The sequence below is a fragment of the Hirundo rustica genome, chromosome 3 (genome assembly GCF_015227805.2).
Source record: "Hirundo rustica isolate bHirRus1 chromosome 3, bHirRus1.pri.v3, whole genome shotgun sequence".
Classification (NCBI taxonomy): domain Eukaryota; kingdom Metazoa; phylum Chordata; class Aves; order Passeriformes; family Hirundinidae; genus Hirundo; species Hirundo rustica.
Window position 1 is genome coordinate 107483400 of NC_053452.1, and position 16158 is coordinate 107499557.

Here is a 16158-nt window from a genome sequence, read left to right on the forward strand (position 1 = left end):
TCAGAAGGAGGAAGAGAGAAAGGTAAGACAAAGGAGCCAACAAAGAGACTTCAAGAAAAACTGCAAGCACTTTCAGTGGGACTGAGGATGAGAAGAAAGCAGATCTGAAGAAAAGTTAGGCTGTAGAAGGTGTATGTGACTGTGGGGCAAAAAGACTGGAATAGTAAGCTGATGATGGGAACACCACACAGTACAAGTAGAAACAGAAACATACTTAGGAGGGGAAAGGAAGCAGGAGATAAATGTTGCCTGGAAACTGGGAAGGAAGACATACTAGAGGAGAAACCAGAAGGAAAAGATACTGGACTAACTAGGCAAGGAGATTGAGAATAAGAAAGCAGAAAAGCAAATTAAGGCAACAGCTGAAAGAAATCTCAAGCTTTGAGACCAGCTCTACAGGCTCTAGCTCAGTGAACCATATAAATGTTAATATAATGCTACACGATGGATTGTTATTTTTCCATCTTTCAGGGTTTCTTACTCAGCTAAATTACTGCAGCTTAACAAGTTACCACAAACCAGCTGAGCTGCATTTTCACACACACAAGCAAAGCTCACAACACCCAGAAGATAATTTGCATTAGCTTACTCCTCTTCTCCCCTCTCCAAGCTAATCCTATTCCTTTACAGTTGTTACAGGCCAGAAGGCGGCATCTGGAAAGCTGCCATAGTTGATCTAATTCTTGGCTACCTGTTAAGCTGCAGTAACTTATCATCATGTACCTAAATCTTTAAAATGGAGTATGAATAACTTTATTATAAAAGAACAGAGACTGTAAGTACATACAGTCATTTATATGGTATGTTTGCCGCTTTCAGTAGTTACTCTATTCAGTCATTCAAGCTAGAACATGCTCATCTTTACATTTTTTGCAGCTATTTTTGCCCCCTGAAAAAACTGAAAACATAAGGGCAAAATGTGTTGTGGCATTTATCAGTCTTCATGGCTATATTTTAACTGAAATTCAACCTTTTCAACACACTGACGGGAGTTACAAAGAAGCTGAAACCTTGGCACATAAAACATTAAACTTGTTTTCAATTTGCCTCAATATGCATGAATAGCACTTGTTTAAGTGTTCATCTGTACAATTCAATTCATATATACATACAGGTCTGAACTCTAAAAAAAAAAATAACCAGGAATCATTTTGTAAGTGGCTATTAGGGCAAGTACAATTTATACTTGGCAGAAGGGCACTTTCAATACACTATTCTTATAATACTACTAAAAATATTTCAGGTTTAGATAGCACCTTTGATCAGCACCTCTCAAACAGCAAAAGCATAGGGTTCCTGCTTCCCTGTGCAAACTACCATGCTAATTAAATCACCCTGGATACTGCTGCAAGATTTCAGCATGTGCTCTCTGTGCTGAGGGCTTTGGACAAAGTGCTGGAACTGACCTTTGCTACAAGAAAAGGGCTTAATCTCCTGTGCCAGAAAAAGCTACGCTGATTTTCTTAAACAGATATACAACTAAAATTTGTGTTCTATGAAGGTTCTTCAGATAATGCAGGATAAAAACTGTTATGACTCAAATCTATTCCATCTAAAGGGCTTAAATAGTTGCACTATTAAATTATTAGATATATGTATTTATTATCACTATCTACCACTGTCATGAAACTGTATCTAGAGTGCAACACAGCTGCTAGGGATTCACTGAAACCCTACTAACAGGTCAGGACAAGTTATATTACATAATATACACTTGGATAGCACAATTTTATGAATAAAATTTAGTTGCTGTGGCATTAAGGAAAACTAAGAAAATTCACACTACTGAGTAGCCTCAATTTTTTTTTAATTGAACATGGGATGTTTTGAGTCTCCTCTTTAAAATCAAATACTGGACAGGATCAGCATAAAAACCTAATTTTGGATTTCCTAGCATTAGTTTTGTTCAAGTAAATAACTTTTCTGATTATTTTATGAAAAACAACACTGAGAAAAACTCTGTGTTGGTATGCAGTATATATGATGCCACTACTCACACTTAGTTACCAAATAACAACTATCATGTCTTAACACTGAAGGGTGTGCTTTTCCTTCTGTTTTTCCTCCCCCATATTTTAAACCATTTTGTAATAATTTTTTTTAAATTTCTTTAGTGCTAATTTTCCTTATTTTTGAAAAGAATACTGTTAAAGTACATACAATTTCCCCGATTTCTACCCATCTGCAAGGTACACAAGATTAAACATGCTCCCTTGATTTCATTAAAATAGTATTAGTAGTAAGAAGCAATTCAGTGCTGTAAATTTAGAGATTAAAAGCAAAAGGAAGTATTTTTTTTTTAAAATGTTTCTCTTGCCTTACTAAAACTGAATATGAAATATAAGAAAACCTACCTTGCATGTTTAAAAACTGTGTGAATATGAAATGTCTGCTTTAGAGCAGAAATGTGACAGAATGATTTCTTTTTTTTTTAAGTACAAACAGGTTGGTAACATTTAGGAGTATCTGCTGAAATAATTAAAGGCCTCAAACGTGCACAGAACTATTTAGGCTTAACTGTATCTAAGATTAAACCTCCTAGAGTCAACAAGAACTATTCTTGGGTATTAAGTATTTTTGTTTTATAAATTCTTTAAAAGTATTTTGGAAACAAGCACTTCAGTATTAGATCAGATTTAGAAAGCCATATGCTGTTTAATGTTTTTGAATAAATTATGGATTTTTCTGATATTATAATTAAAATGAAAGAATGTATATCTTCACTACTGTTACTTTAACCACAGAATGAAGACTTCCTTGAAAACAAAAGCAGCTTACTGAAAAACAGTAATAACTTTCTGGGATACAGTACAGTGATCAGTATGGAAAAGTATTTTGGAGATATCTGTGACTAAGGATATTGTTCAAAAATGCATCTTGTATACAGAACACAAGCGAACTAAAAACCCCTTTTTTTATTTCACTGTAATTATTTTTAAACTTGAATAACCTGTTTTTGCATTCTTTTTAGAAATGTATATATATACGATGCCTGATACAGATACATTTTTCTGCTTAGCACAAAAGTCTCACAGAATGTCCTCACTATATTAACAACCTACCTGATGAGCCAAATCCACCAAGTGCAGAGCCGATAGCTGCTCCTAAAGAGCTGCTACTTCCAAAGCCAAGAGATGTGCTTCCTGGTTGGCCAGGACCATGTGAAAAAAGGGAACTGCTCTGGGAGTTATTGGTCAAAGAGTTACTGCCATAAAATGAATTGGATTGTAGGCTACTATTTGTTTGCTGTTGCTGTTGTTGTGGCTGGGCACCAAGTGGCCGAAATAGACCGTTCGTGGCTCCCGCGAGATTGTTTGCTGTTCCTCCAGCTGAAGCAGCTGCAGCTGTAAAACACATGTTTTCAATCATAATTACTCTCTCAAACATTTCTGACTGAAAATGGATTATTCAGAACTAATTGTATTTTCTTGAAGCCCTCTTAAAACAAGTAGAAATTCACATATTAAAGGACTAAGAGATTTAATAGCATTACACAATCTTAATTACTCAAGGAAAAAAGGTGAAGACAGCACATGTTTTGGCTAATCAAGGCTGCAGAACTGTTAATGTAATTGAGGGAATTCTCAGCGTAAGCATATAAGACATTATTGTTTACTGAACTTTATATATCCAAAGTTGCAGCAGCAGAGCTGCATCTGAGAGTCATTCAAAGTCATCTTCAGCTACTGTCAGAAGCAAGTTCTGCATAGAGAAAGAAGCTGATAATTAAGTTGAAATCTTATTTTCTGAACAGATTAAGTTAATTAATCCAGGGTTAATAGTCTGGATTTTAATTTAACAAACACAGTAATGGTTCAGTAAAGTAACAATAGATCTTACAACTGGTAAAAAAGAAGGAAACTAGAGACTCTTGATATAACTAATTCTCCTCTTTTGATTTCCATTCTGTACATAGCTTTCTCCTTGCCATATTTTTCAGGAGAAAATAAGTTTCATGAGAAAAGCATAGCAAGGCTCCAGAGCAGTCCATCTTCTGCCAGGCCGAAGGAATGAAATGACACTTCGTAGAGGACACCATAGGGGATTGATGAGAAGTGCATGTTATAATGCATGGGGAGAGGAAAGAGAAAATGTTCCTATCTGACAAGTAACATTTGCAGAAACATGCCTGTGTACGTATGGAAAGAGGACTGTAAATTCCAATTAAAAATGGAAAACCCATCTGTGAGAAAGAACAGTCTCAGAGAACAGGAGGAAACAGAATAATAAAGCAAGCATGCACAGTATATCCTTCACAACTAGAAAACTTCACAGATGCATAGAGAACAATGATGTCAAATACTAATCAACATTACTGTTAAGATTCAGTAGAGAAGTAAAAGAAACCTCTGTGCAGGATTAAATATTTACCTGCTTGTGCTGCTGCAGAACTGATTAGAACAGGAGTTGAGGCCACCAATCTAACTGGTGCACCCAGCCCAGTTCTCGCTCCAGGGCCTACTACTAAGGCACCAGTCTGATCGTAATAGGCAGTGGGAGCCAGCACTTGGTAACCTACACAACACAGGAGACAAGGATTAGTGGTACAGATAGTCTCATACAGTCAGCATTTGCTCTCTCCTTGAAATATTCTAACCACAAACTACAATCCAGCATTTCTGCCACACTGTCTTTGAACATCAACTAGACATCAAAGAAAAAGCAGTAAACATCACGGGACAAAATCATATTTAGAAATGCTTCAAGTAATATTTTACAGCTAAAATAACTGCTAAAATTAGTTGTCTGAAGTTGAACTTATTGTCAGTGTTAAAGTTTCTAACACCATAGTGAGAAGGTACAGGTACAACACAAGTGGCAGTACTTGGATCATTACCAAATCAATTTCTTTCAGCAGCTTCAAATACTCTACATTTCTCTTGTACTCCTTTGTACATGGAGAAGCTATTGAGATGTGCACAATTAAAGGGTTGAGCTAAATGCAAGTCTGGCAATTCCACACATTACCTAGCCACACTTAAAAGTCCATCTGCAAAAACACATTAGGAAAGGAATGCTGTGTGTGCAGGAGTGCCTTGGACCAGTTAGTTTCACAGGAATAAAAAAGACTGCAATCCAAGCATTATACTTCATTCAGTTGACAGTTAAGAATTGGAATTGATGAAGGAGGAGGAGTTGAAAAAGGAGAAAAGCAAGTCATAGGAAGGAATACATGATACAATATATGAATGAATAAAAGCAAAAGAGACAAAAGAAGGCCAAGCAAAACCAATCTTTATTTAGAACAAAAGCAAGAGAAATAATTTTAAAGCTCTTGACACCTTCTAGTGAAATAGATGAATTGGAAGAAGAATTCCTAAAAAATGGAAGACGAACTACAATAATCTAGGAAAGGGTGCTGATATTTAAAATATAACCATTTCTAATTGTTAGGCTGACTGTTCTTATGAAGCAATAAAACAAAATCCAATGGAATTTCAATATTCCTCCCATGTTCAAATACATACGAGCACTATCGAGAAAAAAAGACAAGAATGCAATAGTCACACATCTATTTTTGTACACATGAGAAAAGATTTTGCATTCTATTTTAAGTCAGTTGTTCCCATCAGTTGCTTTGTATGTTCAGAACTAGGTCTAGCAGAGCTATCTCTGAAATACATATTATTCTGAACATAACTGGACCTCTGATTTAAGGTAAGTATCACAATTACCAGCCTTCCAAGTCATATTTTCTCCTTAGTTTCTAAAACATCTGTGTCATCATCATCTCTCCCTGTGGCTGTGCAATTTCCCCTCAAAATTAACAATTATCAAAGCTCACTTCAGTGCCTTCACATTCAAGTTCACTGTGGTGTTCCCATGCAGTCAGAAAACTAAAACATACCATTTCCTAATCAGCTCATAATCACATCTTTTATTTTAGAGTTCAATTGTTCTATCTGCACTTTCTGTCTCCGTATCAGCAGGGAAAGCAAAAGTAAACAATCTAGTTTATCAATATGGTGTTTTTGCTGAAATGATTTCTAAATGTCTCCAGAAACCACAGACTCTGGAAAACTTTCTGATTCTTATCACACAAACCTGAAGCATGAGAGGAAATGAAATCTGTTTTCTTGGCTTATGCAGCTCATCCTTAGTATTGCACTTACCCATTCAGTAATGCAATTTCCCTCAGTGATGACATCCAAATGTATGCCAGTTTGCCACTTCTCGCTACACAATTTAACAGATGTGACACTCCTTACTGCCAACTCTATTATCTGCCCCTTTTAAAAATGTCATCCTCTCCCTTCCTGAACTCTCTTTCTCTAAAACCTGAGCCCCTACAACCTTTTGCTTGTTCTGACATGCTCAGCCTTATCTCTGAACATCCTCTCACAAATCAAATTCAGAACTATCTAGCCAGTAACCCATTTGTATTTTCTGTGACCACTTTGCCTATACTGTCCATCTGCCATAATGAAAATTGACTTCTATTTCATACTACCCACTGTCACACTTCAATGTCACACTTCGAATTCCTCTAGGCAATAAAACCAAAAAATGCTATGCCAATGGATAGAAACCGTTGATTTTAATGGTCTATACATGGGCATTTTTTTCCAGACCACTCCCTTTACATGTCCACTGCAAGCCAGATGCACCATGACAACTTTAAGCTCCATAAAACTAAGTTGTATCTTACCTAGTAAGTGCAGTCATTGGAGCCTCTGGTGGGATTTGGCTGACCTGCTGTTACAGACATATATTTTAGGATAAGCTGAGCAGCTCTGCAGTTTCTTTACAGCAGCTGCACAAGGGATATCTCCACTGAGCAAAACGACTCCTTTGACAGCTGAAGTCTCAAGTAGACTCCTGACTTTGGATGATTATGCCAAGTCTAGAAGCTGCCTGTGATGAGAACTGGTTTTATTCATAAGCAGAATGTATGCTGATTGTCCTATGAAATTTGGAATACCCTCTGACACTCTCATTCAGGCAGAAACACTCAGTTTTTTAAGAGTCTTTGTTATTGAATGACTTGCTCAACTAGAATAGGAAGAATTTAAAATGGAATTGTGTAACTCCAATGCAAAATGCATTTCACATTTAGTGGTTTTAAAAGTTTTACCTTTTATCAGCCTTCTAGTACTCACAGGGACCTACAGGAAGGCTGGAGACTTTTTATAATAGCATGAAGTGATAGACAGGGAATGGTTTCCAACTGAAAAAGTGTAGCTTTGCACTGGATATTAGGAACAAATTCTTTACTGTGAGAGTGGTGAGGCACTGGAACAGATTGCCCAGAGAGGCTGTTGCCACCTCACCCCTGGAGGTGTTCAAGACCAGAGTGGATGGGGCTCTGAGAAACCTGGTCTAGTGGAAGGTTCCCCGTCCAAGGCAAGGAGTTAGAACGAGATGATCTTCCAACCCAAACCATTTTATCATTCTGATTTCCTGAAACTTAATAGAGACATTTTATGAAAAGTAACCTGGATTTCAGGCACTCTTCTCTCTGCATGTAGAATGAGATAGGTATCTTAAGCAACACAGGAATACACCCTCCTAAACAGTTAACCAAGAAACACCTGAAATACCAAATGTCAAAATAAAGCTGTCAAATAGTTGGGACAACATGAATTTCATCCCACACAAAGGCTGTGACAAGGAGAAAGCAGCTCAGCTAATTTCAGGACAAAAGCATGGCCAAGCTGAACAATATACTCTCACTTGCTAACTCACAGTGAAGCCAAACTGAAAATATTCTCTCTGTAAAGACTATTTAAAAGCTTAAAACACAGTTTGGACCTTCACTTTCTTGTAGAACATCTTAGTCCATTGAAACACGAATTTCACATTTCTTAATCTTGTTTACTACATTATATGTGTTGCTCAGTGGTTGCTGTCTTGGATTCACGGAGTCCCATTTTGGTATCTAGGTATTATTTAGTCATCTTGACTCAATTTTTAGTAAGAGAATAGAAAAAGGCATCTCTGGAGCCAAACTCACTTTATCTTAAATCAGGAAATGAAAATAGAGGCAGACAAAACAAGAGCAAAAGTTCCTATTTCTCTTTGATTGCTATAAATAGAGCTCAAACAACTCTCTCAAATACAGACACCAAACCAAGTGTAACAAAATTCCCACATATAATGGCATGCATTCATTTCCTAATCCTGTATACTTCTTACCCTAAAAAGAGGAATCACCAGCACTCCCTATGACTCACTATGAACCCATCTGATAATGGCTGAAAAACTAAATGTCTTTCTTTATATTTTGAGCCCTAGTCCCTGTAACAGTGTGGTTGGTAAGGCTGAAGTTGCACACAATTCCTATTTTGGATCAGTCTGAAATATATTCACAAGAATAAAGTTCTTCTCTGGCCATCCAGGCTTGCAGCATTAGATGGGATAAAGCAGGAAGCTACAATGGAAATGGAATAAAAAGACTCCTGCCCTCACAGAAAACCTTTTGGGGCTTGTGGAAGAGGAAAAAATGTCTTCAAGTACCTTCTTCAAAGGACAGGCTCTTGCACTACTGAGGTTATGTATTTGACCACTCAGTATTACTTTCAATCATCCACCTGGAGAGAGGGTGGGGTTTATAGGTTTTAAGAACTAGTCTTGAGTTAAGACAGATACTACTCCAGATCCAAAGTAAGAACTAACAAGTAACTATAAACAAACATATACCACACCCCCTAAAAGAGAGAAAAAAAGTTACAGCTAAGCCTTTGAGGCTTGTGCAAAGATGCTTATGACATCTCTCACATGCCTCATTGTTTGTAGGCCTTATCCACTGCTTTGGTGAGCTGCAGAAGTACCACTTGGCAGATGCCAGGACAGCACTTTGCTCATTCTTCATTTTAGGAGAAAGATGGTAAAAGCTGAAGATAACTACTGCAGAAGAAATAGAAACTGCAGTTACAAAAGAAAACAGACAAGAAAAGCGCAATAGCCAGTCAGCTCTGCAGCTAGAATCAGTAATGCGCTCATCAGAGGCCAAGTGTACAGTGCAGCCCAAGAGCATGCAGCAAACAGCTCTTGACTCCGGGCTGCAGGACATCTCACAGTGGTGTCGACCAAGGAGAGAACTTGTACAGGTCAAAGGAATGCATCAACATTATCCAACTTAACTATGTAAAAACCTTCATTTTCATACTGCAGAATGGCCAAGTACACTGAAATTGCTCTTGCTCAGGTAACTGCACCAAACCCTTAGAAGTGATGTTGAACTTCAAGCGAACCACTTCCCAATACATGAATTATGCCTCAGGAAGTCAAAAGCCATGCACATTAAAAGACTCTGAGGCTCCAACCTTTGGAATCCTTCCAAGCATCTTCACATCTGATCAAACAGTAATTTTCTTTTAAATTTCTTAATTTTGGATTCTGAATTTTAGATATTATTATGTCCCAATAAAAGTTATTCTAGCAAAACTTAATACTTCCTGTTGCAGAGGAACCAGAGAACCCATGACTTTTTAAGACAGCATGTAGTTGCTTCATTATATATGAAATTATCTTGCAAAAATCTGTGATATTCCTTGTGCATACATTTGTAACAGCAAATACAGAGTAAATGCTTCAAATAACAAATGCTAGAGGAGCTTCTTGTGCTCTAAAAATACTGTGCCAGTATTTTAAACCAACTGAATAACATAAAACCATAAAACTCAATTCTAAGCAGCTTATCATAAACGTAACAGGACTTAGTTCATCTGTTACCTAATAACACCGATATTGTTACTTTCCATGAATCTCCTAATCCTGATAACATACATACCTGGCATGCCTGTAGCAAGACCCTGACCAAAAGCTAAAGCTGGATTTGCTGCTGCAGCTGCTGCAAGTGACTCTGCTTGCTGCCCTTGCTGCCCCTGGTTGGGAGTGAGCGGGCGCTGAGTTGCTCCAGCTCGCAGGACCTGGAAAAGGCCGACACAACACTCATTCCTTAAAAGGTAAGGAAGCCAATTTATTATGTGCTAACAAAGGTCTAGAACAGTTGCTTTGAGCATTTGATGCCTCAGCCCTGATTTTCACTTTGGGAATACTGCAGCTCGCTGGTCTCCAGATTATGCACATAAAAAGAATAAAAGGTAGATACTATTTTGCTGACAAACTCAACCATAAAATATCTGCCCTGCTTCGGACAGCAGGACTCAGGTATGTTCCATCAATGGTAATGAATATAAAGGAAGGAAGAAAATCTGTAAGAGTGATACATTTTACAACCTACATTATTTATTAATTGAACACCTGACCTTCCTTGATAAACACATTTGTTTACATTACTTCCAGGCAATTGAATGATGTGAATCTGAGTATTTCAGCACTTGTAGTAACTTGTCTAAATAATTAACACTCTGCTGCCAACAGCGCTGTAAATAATGTACCCACTAAGTTTTAAACATTCACATAACACTCCATCACCATGCAATGCAGGCGTATTTTATTATGTTCTGACAGCAAATCTCCAGGAATCTGACTGAAAAGCAATCTAAATTCTTCCTAAATCTAAATTCTACCCTATTTCTCTTGGTTAAAATCAACTTTTTTGGGTCCGAAATAAGGGAGAAATACAACTCACAAGATATTCCCACAAAGAATTGTGTATGGTCTTTGCATAAATTGGATATTAATTTTATAGAGAAAACAAAAAGACACTGCAGAGATACAATACATTCAGTTATCAATGCAGGTCACTGATAAAAAAACAATTAGTAGAAAGAAATATCTACCTGAATATAAAAACAGTGATGAAACCCCTGGAATTACATGGTATCTCAGACTTCTTATATTACATTTCTAAGAATTGAATTGAAATTAACCATATTGCTGGTAAAAAACTTGAAATGCTTACATTCATTCAAGTGTAAAGTTATTGTAAAATTTGGGGCTTTCCTTTGTCAAAATTGCCATTCATTTACACTGAAAGCTCATACAATGGTTTAAAAATGTATCCAGACTAACAATAGAAAATTAGCATTTTAAAAATTACTTAAAGAAATGGAATTTTCAACAAGTTCTTGTAACAATTGCTCACTCTTGCTTCACCAAGGGAAAAACACCATATGGCATATGGTGATGCTGCAATACAATAAATGTCACAGAAAAATAAACTGGGCAAGCCTTCCTCCCTGTGAAGCAACAAAACTACTGGTAACACCTTAATTTCCCTACTTTTCCCCCAACTTTTTGAAGGGACAGAAAAATGCATAACATTTAATCTTCCAGCTGATTTATGAAAACACAGATCTATTTTTCCCCAAACTTAAAGAAACAATATCCTCCAAAAATTATCAGAAATGTATCTGTTCATCCTCTTTATGTCAGTTTTCTAGATTAAACTTTACAGGTAATTTACTACACAGGAAGAATTACCTAGACACATAATAGCACAGCAACATGAAGAAAGGAACCATTTTTAATGCTTATTGTCTTAAGAAACAAGACTGTAAAGTAACTTTAACATAGTGTGAGAGAGTGAAAATCAATAAGAAAATGGAGAGTTTCTAACATTCATTTATGGTACAATAAAATGGAACATCTGAATTATGTAAAATTTTCTAGCAGCTGATCCTTGCACACTGGAATGTTAAGTAAGGCACCTCTGCTCTCCATGCTGGACATACCTGTTGCTGTCCCTGCTGTGCCTGGGAAGCCGCTTGCTGATTTGCTGTGGTATTTGCTGCTGCAGCTTGCTGCTGGAATAAATTGGCTGGATACACCCCCCACGGAACACCATAATACTGAGGTGGAACCACAGCAGGACCTAAAACCAGAAAGCATGATTATTCCATCTAGTGCAGCTGCTTAAAATACTGTTTGTAGCATCCCTCATTGATCCATCTTCTCAGTGTCAGAAGAGAAAATCAAAAAGGAAGAGTTCCCATATTAGATAAAATGACACACAAACACAATTCAGTTAATTTAAAAAAATCACACCATGTCATATCTTCTCTTTGAAAAAATGAATACCCTTGTGAGACTCAGATGACAAAGAAAAACCTTAAAGCATTCAGAGTCTGTGTACTAAAAAACATTCAATATCAGTTTTCATGGCTGGAAGAAAAGATAATTTCAGAACATCACAGTATGAACAAAATTTATCCTCCTGATAGTGATGTACTGAGACATTGATAATTTGTGATTCCTCCTTTCTCTATGATGCCCTTGCTTACAAACACTACTGCCTGTGCCTACCCTGCATACATATGATGTTCTTCAAAGTCAGCACACTTAACTCTTCCAGTCTACTGATGAAGAACAATCTCTCTGCATCATGTCATTGTACATATAAACCATTACGTATACATGCCTTTTAGTTTTTTCTACTGCCTTCCCTGTGAAACACCATGTGGAAACAAGGGTTTTTGTTGTTTTTTTTTTAACGTTATGCTCAAGTCTGAGCACTAGCTGGGACTTGAATACTCAGTCATGTTGTTTCACAGTAATATCTAGTAACTTTTTAAAGAGATTTTTCTGGGTTTCTCTGTTGTCTGGGCCTTTTAGCATGCTGGAGACCATCTTTATTCTCATGCCAATTGAGAATGAGAAAATCAGGAATTAGAAAATTAACACACTGAGTAAAAACACAGAAGGGAAGGTTAGCTATCATCTTTTGAAAATAATACATACTGTCAATGTCAGATGTACCTTATTAAGGATAAACACTATTAGAACAGAAAAAAAGCCCTAATTTTTGTATATGAGAGTCCAGTGGCAAGAGAAACTTGGAACCCATATATAACAAACTGAAATTCTTTCTATTTTAGTAAAAATTTTCAAAATGGCACTATTCATTTTCCTACAAGTCTCATCTTCCTAGAACTACATTTGTAGAGAATAAACAGGACAGATTTCACTTTTTTTCCTCTTTTTGTTCAGCTGAATTATCAAGATAGACACTTTCCAGTGTTCAGTTACCTGCTAGGGTAGCTGCTGCAGCCAATCCAGCTGCGGTGTATGGGTCAGTCCCTGGAGGAGCAGCGCTGATAATATATGGGTTTGGCACAAAAGCAGCCGGGGCCAAGCCTGCAGAGAAGACGCCTGCTGCAGTAACAAACACAGTTCCATTACAGCCAACATTCTTAGCAAGCATCATCATATTCACACCACCCAAATCACACAGCCTATCTGTTAAAATCAGAACTGCTTGTACTTTGGAAGCTCTTAAGAACAGGTACATAATTACAGAAATCAACACTTCTGTGTCTTCTCATCAGTCCTTTCTTACTAATCCCAAAGCCTAACAGCTTTGTTTTGTTGGATCTACAGACTCCAAGGAGATTTATCTCATATGTGTCTATCCATCCTTACACAGAAGGGATTATTCAAAGTGGAATTTATCTTGCCCAGCTTTAACTATCTGAAAGTTAAACTAGTCTTGCAAGGAAAGCTGTAGCAGACAAGTCATCTAGTGTCTGAAGTGAAATCAGCCAGATGAAATGAACCACCTGCTAGAGAAAAAAATCTCTCTTCACTGACAATTAAGAAAAAATTTAAACAGACAGTTAAGTCAGATACCTAGCTTTTAAACAGTCAGTTATGAGATGCTAATCTTACCTCCCAAGAATCCTAATTTGATATAGGAATTGCAATGCAAGAAGACAACTGCAGAAACTCTGGCATACAAAGCATCACTATCCAGAGTTTCCCCTATCAGGTGGATTCACATACTTTATCCAACACTGAGACAGTAACTACTGCAGCAAGCAAGGCACATCAAACTATGTCCCTCCCTCCAAATATTTCTTGATAAATTTCTATTAATATGCACATGACAAGAGGCTGCATTTTAAAGAGGAAAATTTCAACTGACTACTCAGTCAGCACTTCATACAAAGTAGAGCCTTCTCCAAAGTTTAGGAGTCAAAGACAGAACCTGTGGACTCACACAAACATCTCAATCTGCCATGCTTCCAGCTCTCAGCTTGTATTTGTCAGCTACATAACAGTAAAGAGCTGCCACTTTTCAATTCCAGCTACAGGCTGCTCACCCCTGTTGGAGCAGACCCCACAACCTACCTAAACAAGCTGGTGGGAAAACTTATTGCAGGAGAGCATGGACACAAGTCACTGGAGATGCTTCCTACTTTTGCCTGCCCTTCTGATTCTGAGAATCCTTTTCTTCTCACAGAGGAAAGACATTTGTACACACACCTCAACAGCCCAGTGGAGCTGGAGAGGGTGGAAAGCTTTAAACCCTGACTCTCTCCCTTCCTTACACAAGGAATTTCTTCCATGTGTGTTCCAACCTCCCTCCCCTAAACACTGACAGCTTCCCCACAGTGGAAGATAAAACTGTCACTGAAATAAAGGCTCCTTGTTGAGTTCCAGCACACAAAGAACTTTACGCATTTAACTAACTCACTGCACCAAAGGCACTGAAAAATTGCCTGCTAAAGAATTAGCTCTATCCAAGGGTACCTCCAAAATGAAAGAGCTGTTTAAATGGTGCCATTAACAAGGAAAAATTAAAACTTAACACAATAGTATGATTTCAAAATTCGACCCTACAATGGTTTTTAACTGGATTATTAAAAACACTTAACCGCAATAGAACCTTAGAATTGCATATTGGTTTTTAGTATAAAAAGCTAGTGTTTCTATTGCTTATAGCAGTAAGCATTTTTAACTTTTACTCCCATCAACATTCAATTACTATGCTACTTGCCAGAAGCAAATACAAATTTTATTTCTTTGTATACAACTGTCCAAAGGGAAAAATTTACAACAGAAAACCTCCACTAAGGACAGTACAGTCATAGGCAGTCATTCTGAGCAGTTTTCATGAGAACATGCGAACCACTGCAACAGGCCAAGTGATCAGTATCTATTTTAATGAGAAGACTGGGTAAACTGAAAGGATTCTATCAAAGCAACACACCCACTTTTGTCAGGGACACTTGCTGTACTGTACAGAAACCTCACCTATGTGTGGCTGCTGAGCTGCAGCCAGTGCATATTGCTGCTGCTGGGCTGCTGTCAACTGCTGAACAGTCAGAGCATTAGTCCTCTGGAAAAGCTATTGGGGAAAAAAAAAAAAATAATATGTATTTCAGTTTTCAAAACTCAGGGCTATAATATACTTGGATTTGCTTACCAAAAAAAAAAAAAAAAAGTCAACCCAAGCCTCCGTAACAGCAAGACACTAAACTGGAAAATTACAAAACAATATTCTTCTAGATTAATTATACAATTATTTGCCCTTGACCAAGTCAGAGACAAAATAATATTCAATGCATTGCATGTTGAAATGACTGATTATCAAGAGGATAATCAACAACTTAAAGAATCAATTTGCCATAGTCCATTACTAACCTGCTGCTGAGAATTGTAGTCAAAAAGTCCTACAGTAGCTCCTGAAGAGTCCATTTGTACCTGATTGCCAGGATAGTCAAACTGCAGAGAATCAAGACCAACTTGTTCCATGGCATCTAGATTCTGATTTTCTGGATTTGAAAATTCTTCTACCAGAGGCTTGTGGGCTGTAGGATTGGGAAGTGGACCCAATCCTTCTGTGGTGCTGGGATTGGGGCCCAGGCGTTCAGCTACTTCTGTTGGGGAGGCTTGTCGACTTCCAGGGGTACGACTGTTCAGAAGAAATTTAACACAGACTCTTCAGTCTTCAATAAAGCTGTCCATCGACAGAGTACAATATTTCTACTTTCAAAGCAGCTCTAAACTCAAGAGACTTTACAAAGGGAAGTGACAGACTCATTTTAACATTTTCAACCAGCATGCACTGATGGCTCAAGATAAAGGATGCATTTAACCCTAAAGCATCATTTTATTTGGGTTTTTTAAGTTTAAGAATGACTATAGAGCTCTTCAAATTACTTGTGAGAAAAACAGACTGATCTGTGAGGCTGTTTTGAGTCAAATGGAGTGAATTGTTGCCACCTGTGAATTTTGGGATGTCTCTTTATTGTATTTTGGTAGTGACATAAAATGTACTGAAGAGAAATATTAAAAAAGGAAATCGCTAAGGGCATTTTCACACCAAAGAACAGAAAGACACAGCAAAATTTCAGTTGGAAAAGACAAACATACAATATAGTAACCATTTTTCACACGTGAAAAGCAAGCAATTTTACCTTGAGTAAAATGGACTAATAACCACTTCATTTTAGCATATGACCAAGACATTTCATTTCCTACACAAGTCATTTAATAGTTGTGTAGGAAATGAAATGTTTCAATAGA

At 37.3% G+C, this 16158-nt stretch overlaps 1 protein-coding gene across 14 annotated transcripts in view; it reads right to left on the reverse strand.

Moving 5' to 3' along the window:
• Nucleotides 1-16158, reverse strand: part of PUM2 (pumilio RNA binding family member 2) — a 66487-nt gene that overhangs the window by 18666 nt on the left and 31663 nt on the right. For 8 of the 14 annotated variants that reach the window (XM_040060940.2, XM_040060939.2, XM_058420071.1 and 5 more), the window contains 7 exons: nt 15274-15544; nt 14884-14977; nt 12877-13002; nt 11583-11722; nt 9734-9872; nt 4372-4515; nt 3063-3344 (listed from right to left, as the gene is read on the reverse strand). In XM_040060940.2, the coding sequence (XP_039916874.1) occupies nt 3063-3344; nt 4372-4515; nt 9734-9872; nt 11583-11722; nt 12877-13002; nt 14884-14977; nt 15274-15544 (1196 nt within the window). The remainder of the gene's footprint in view (nt 1-3062; nt 3345-4371; nt 4516-9733; nt 9873-11582; nt 11723-12876; nt 13003-14883; nt 14978-15273; nt 15545-16158) is intronic. The other 6 variants (XM_040060936.2, XM_058420070.1, XM_058420066.1 and 3 more) reach the window with 2 other exon arrangements.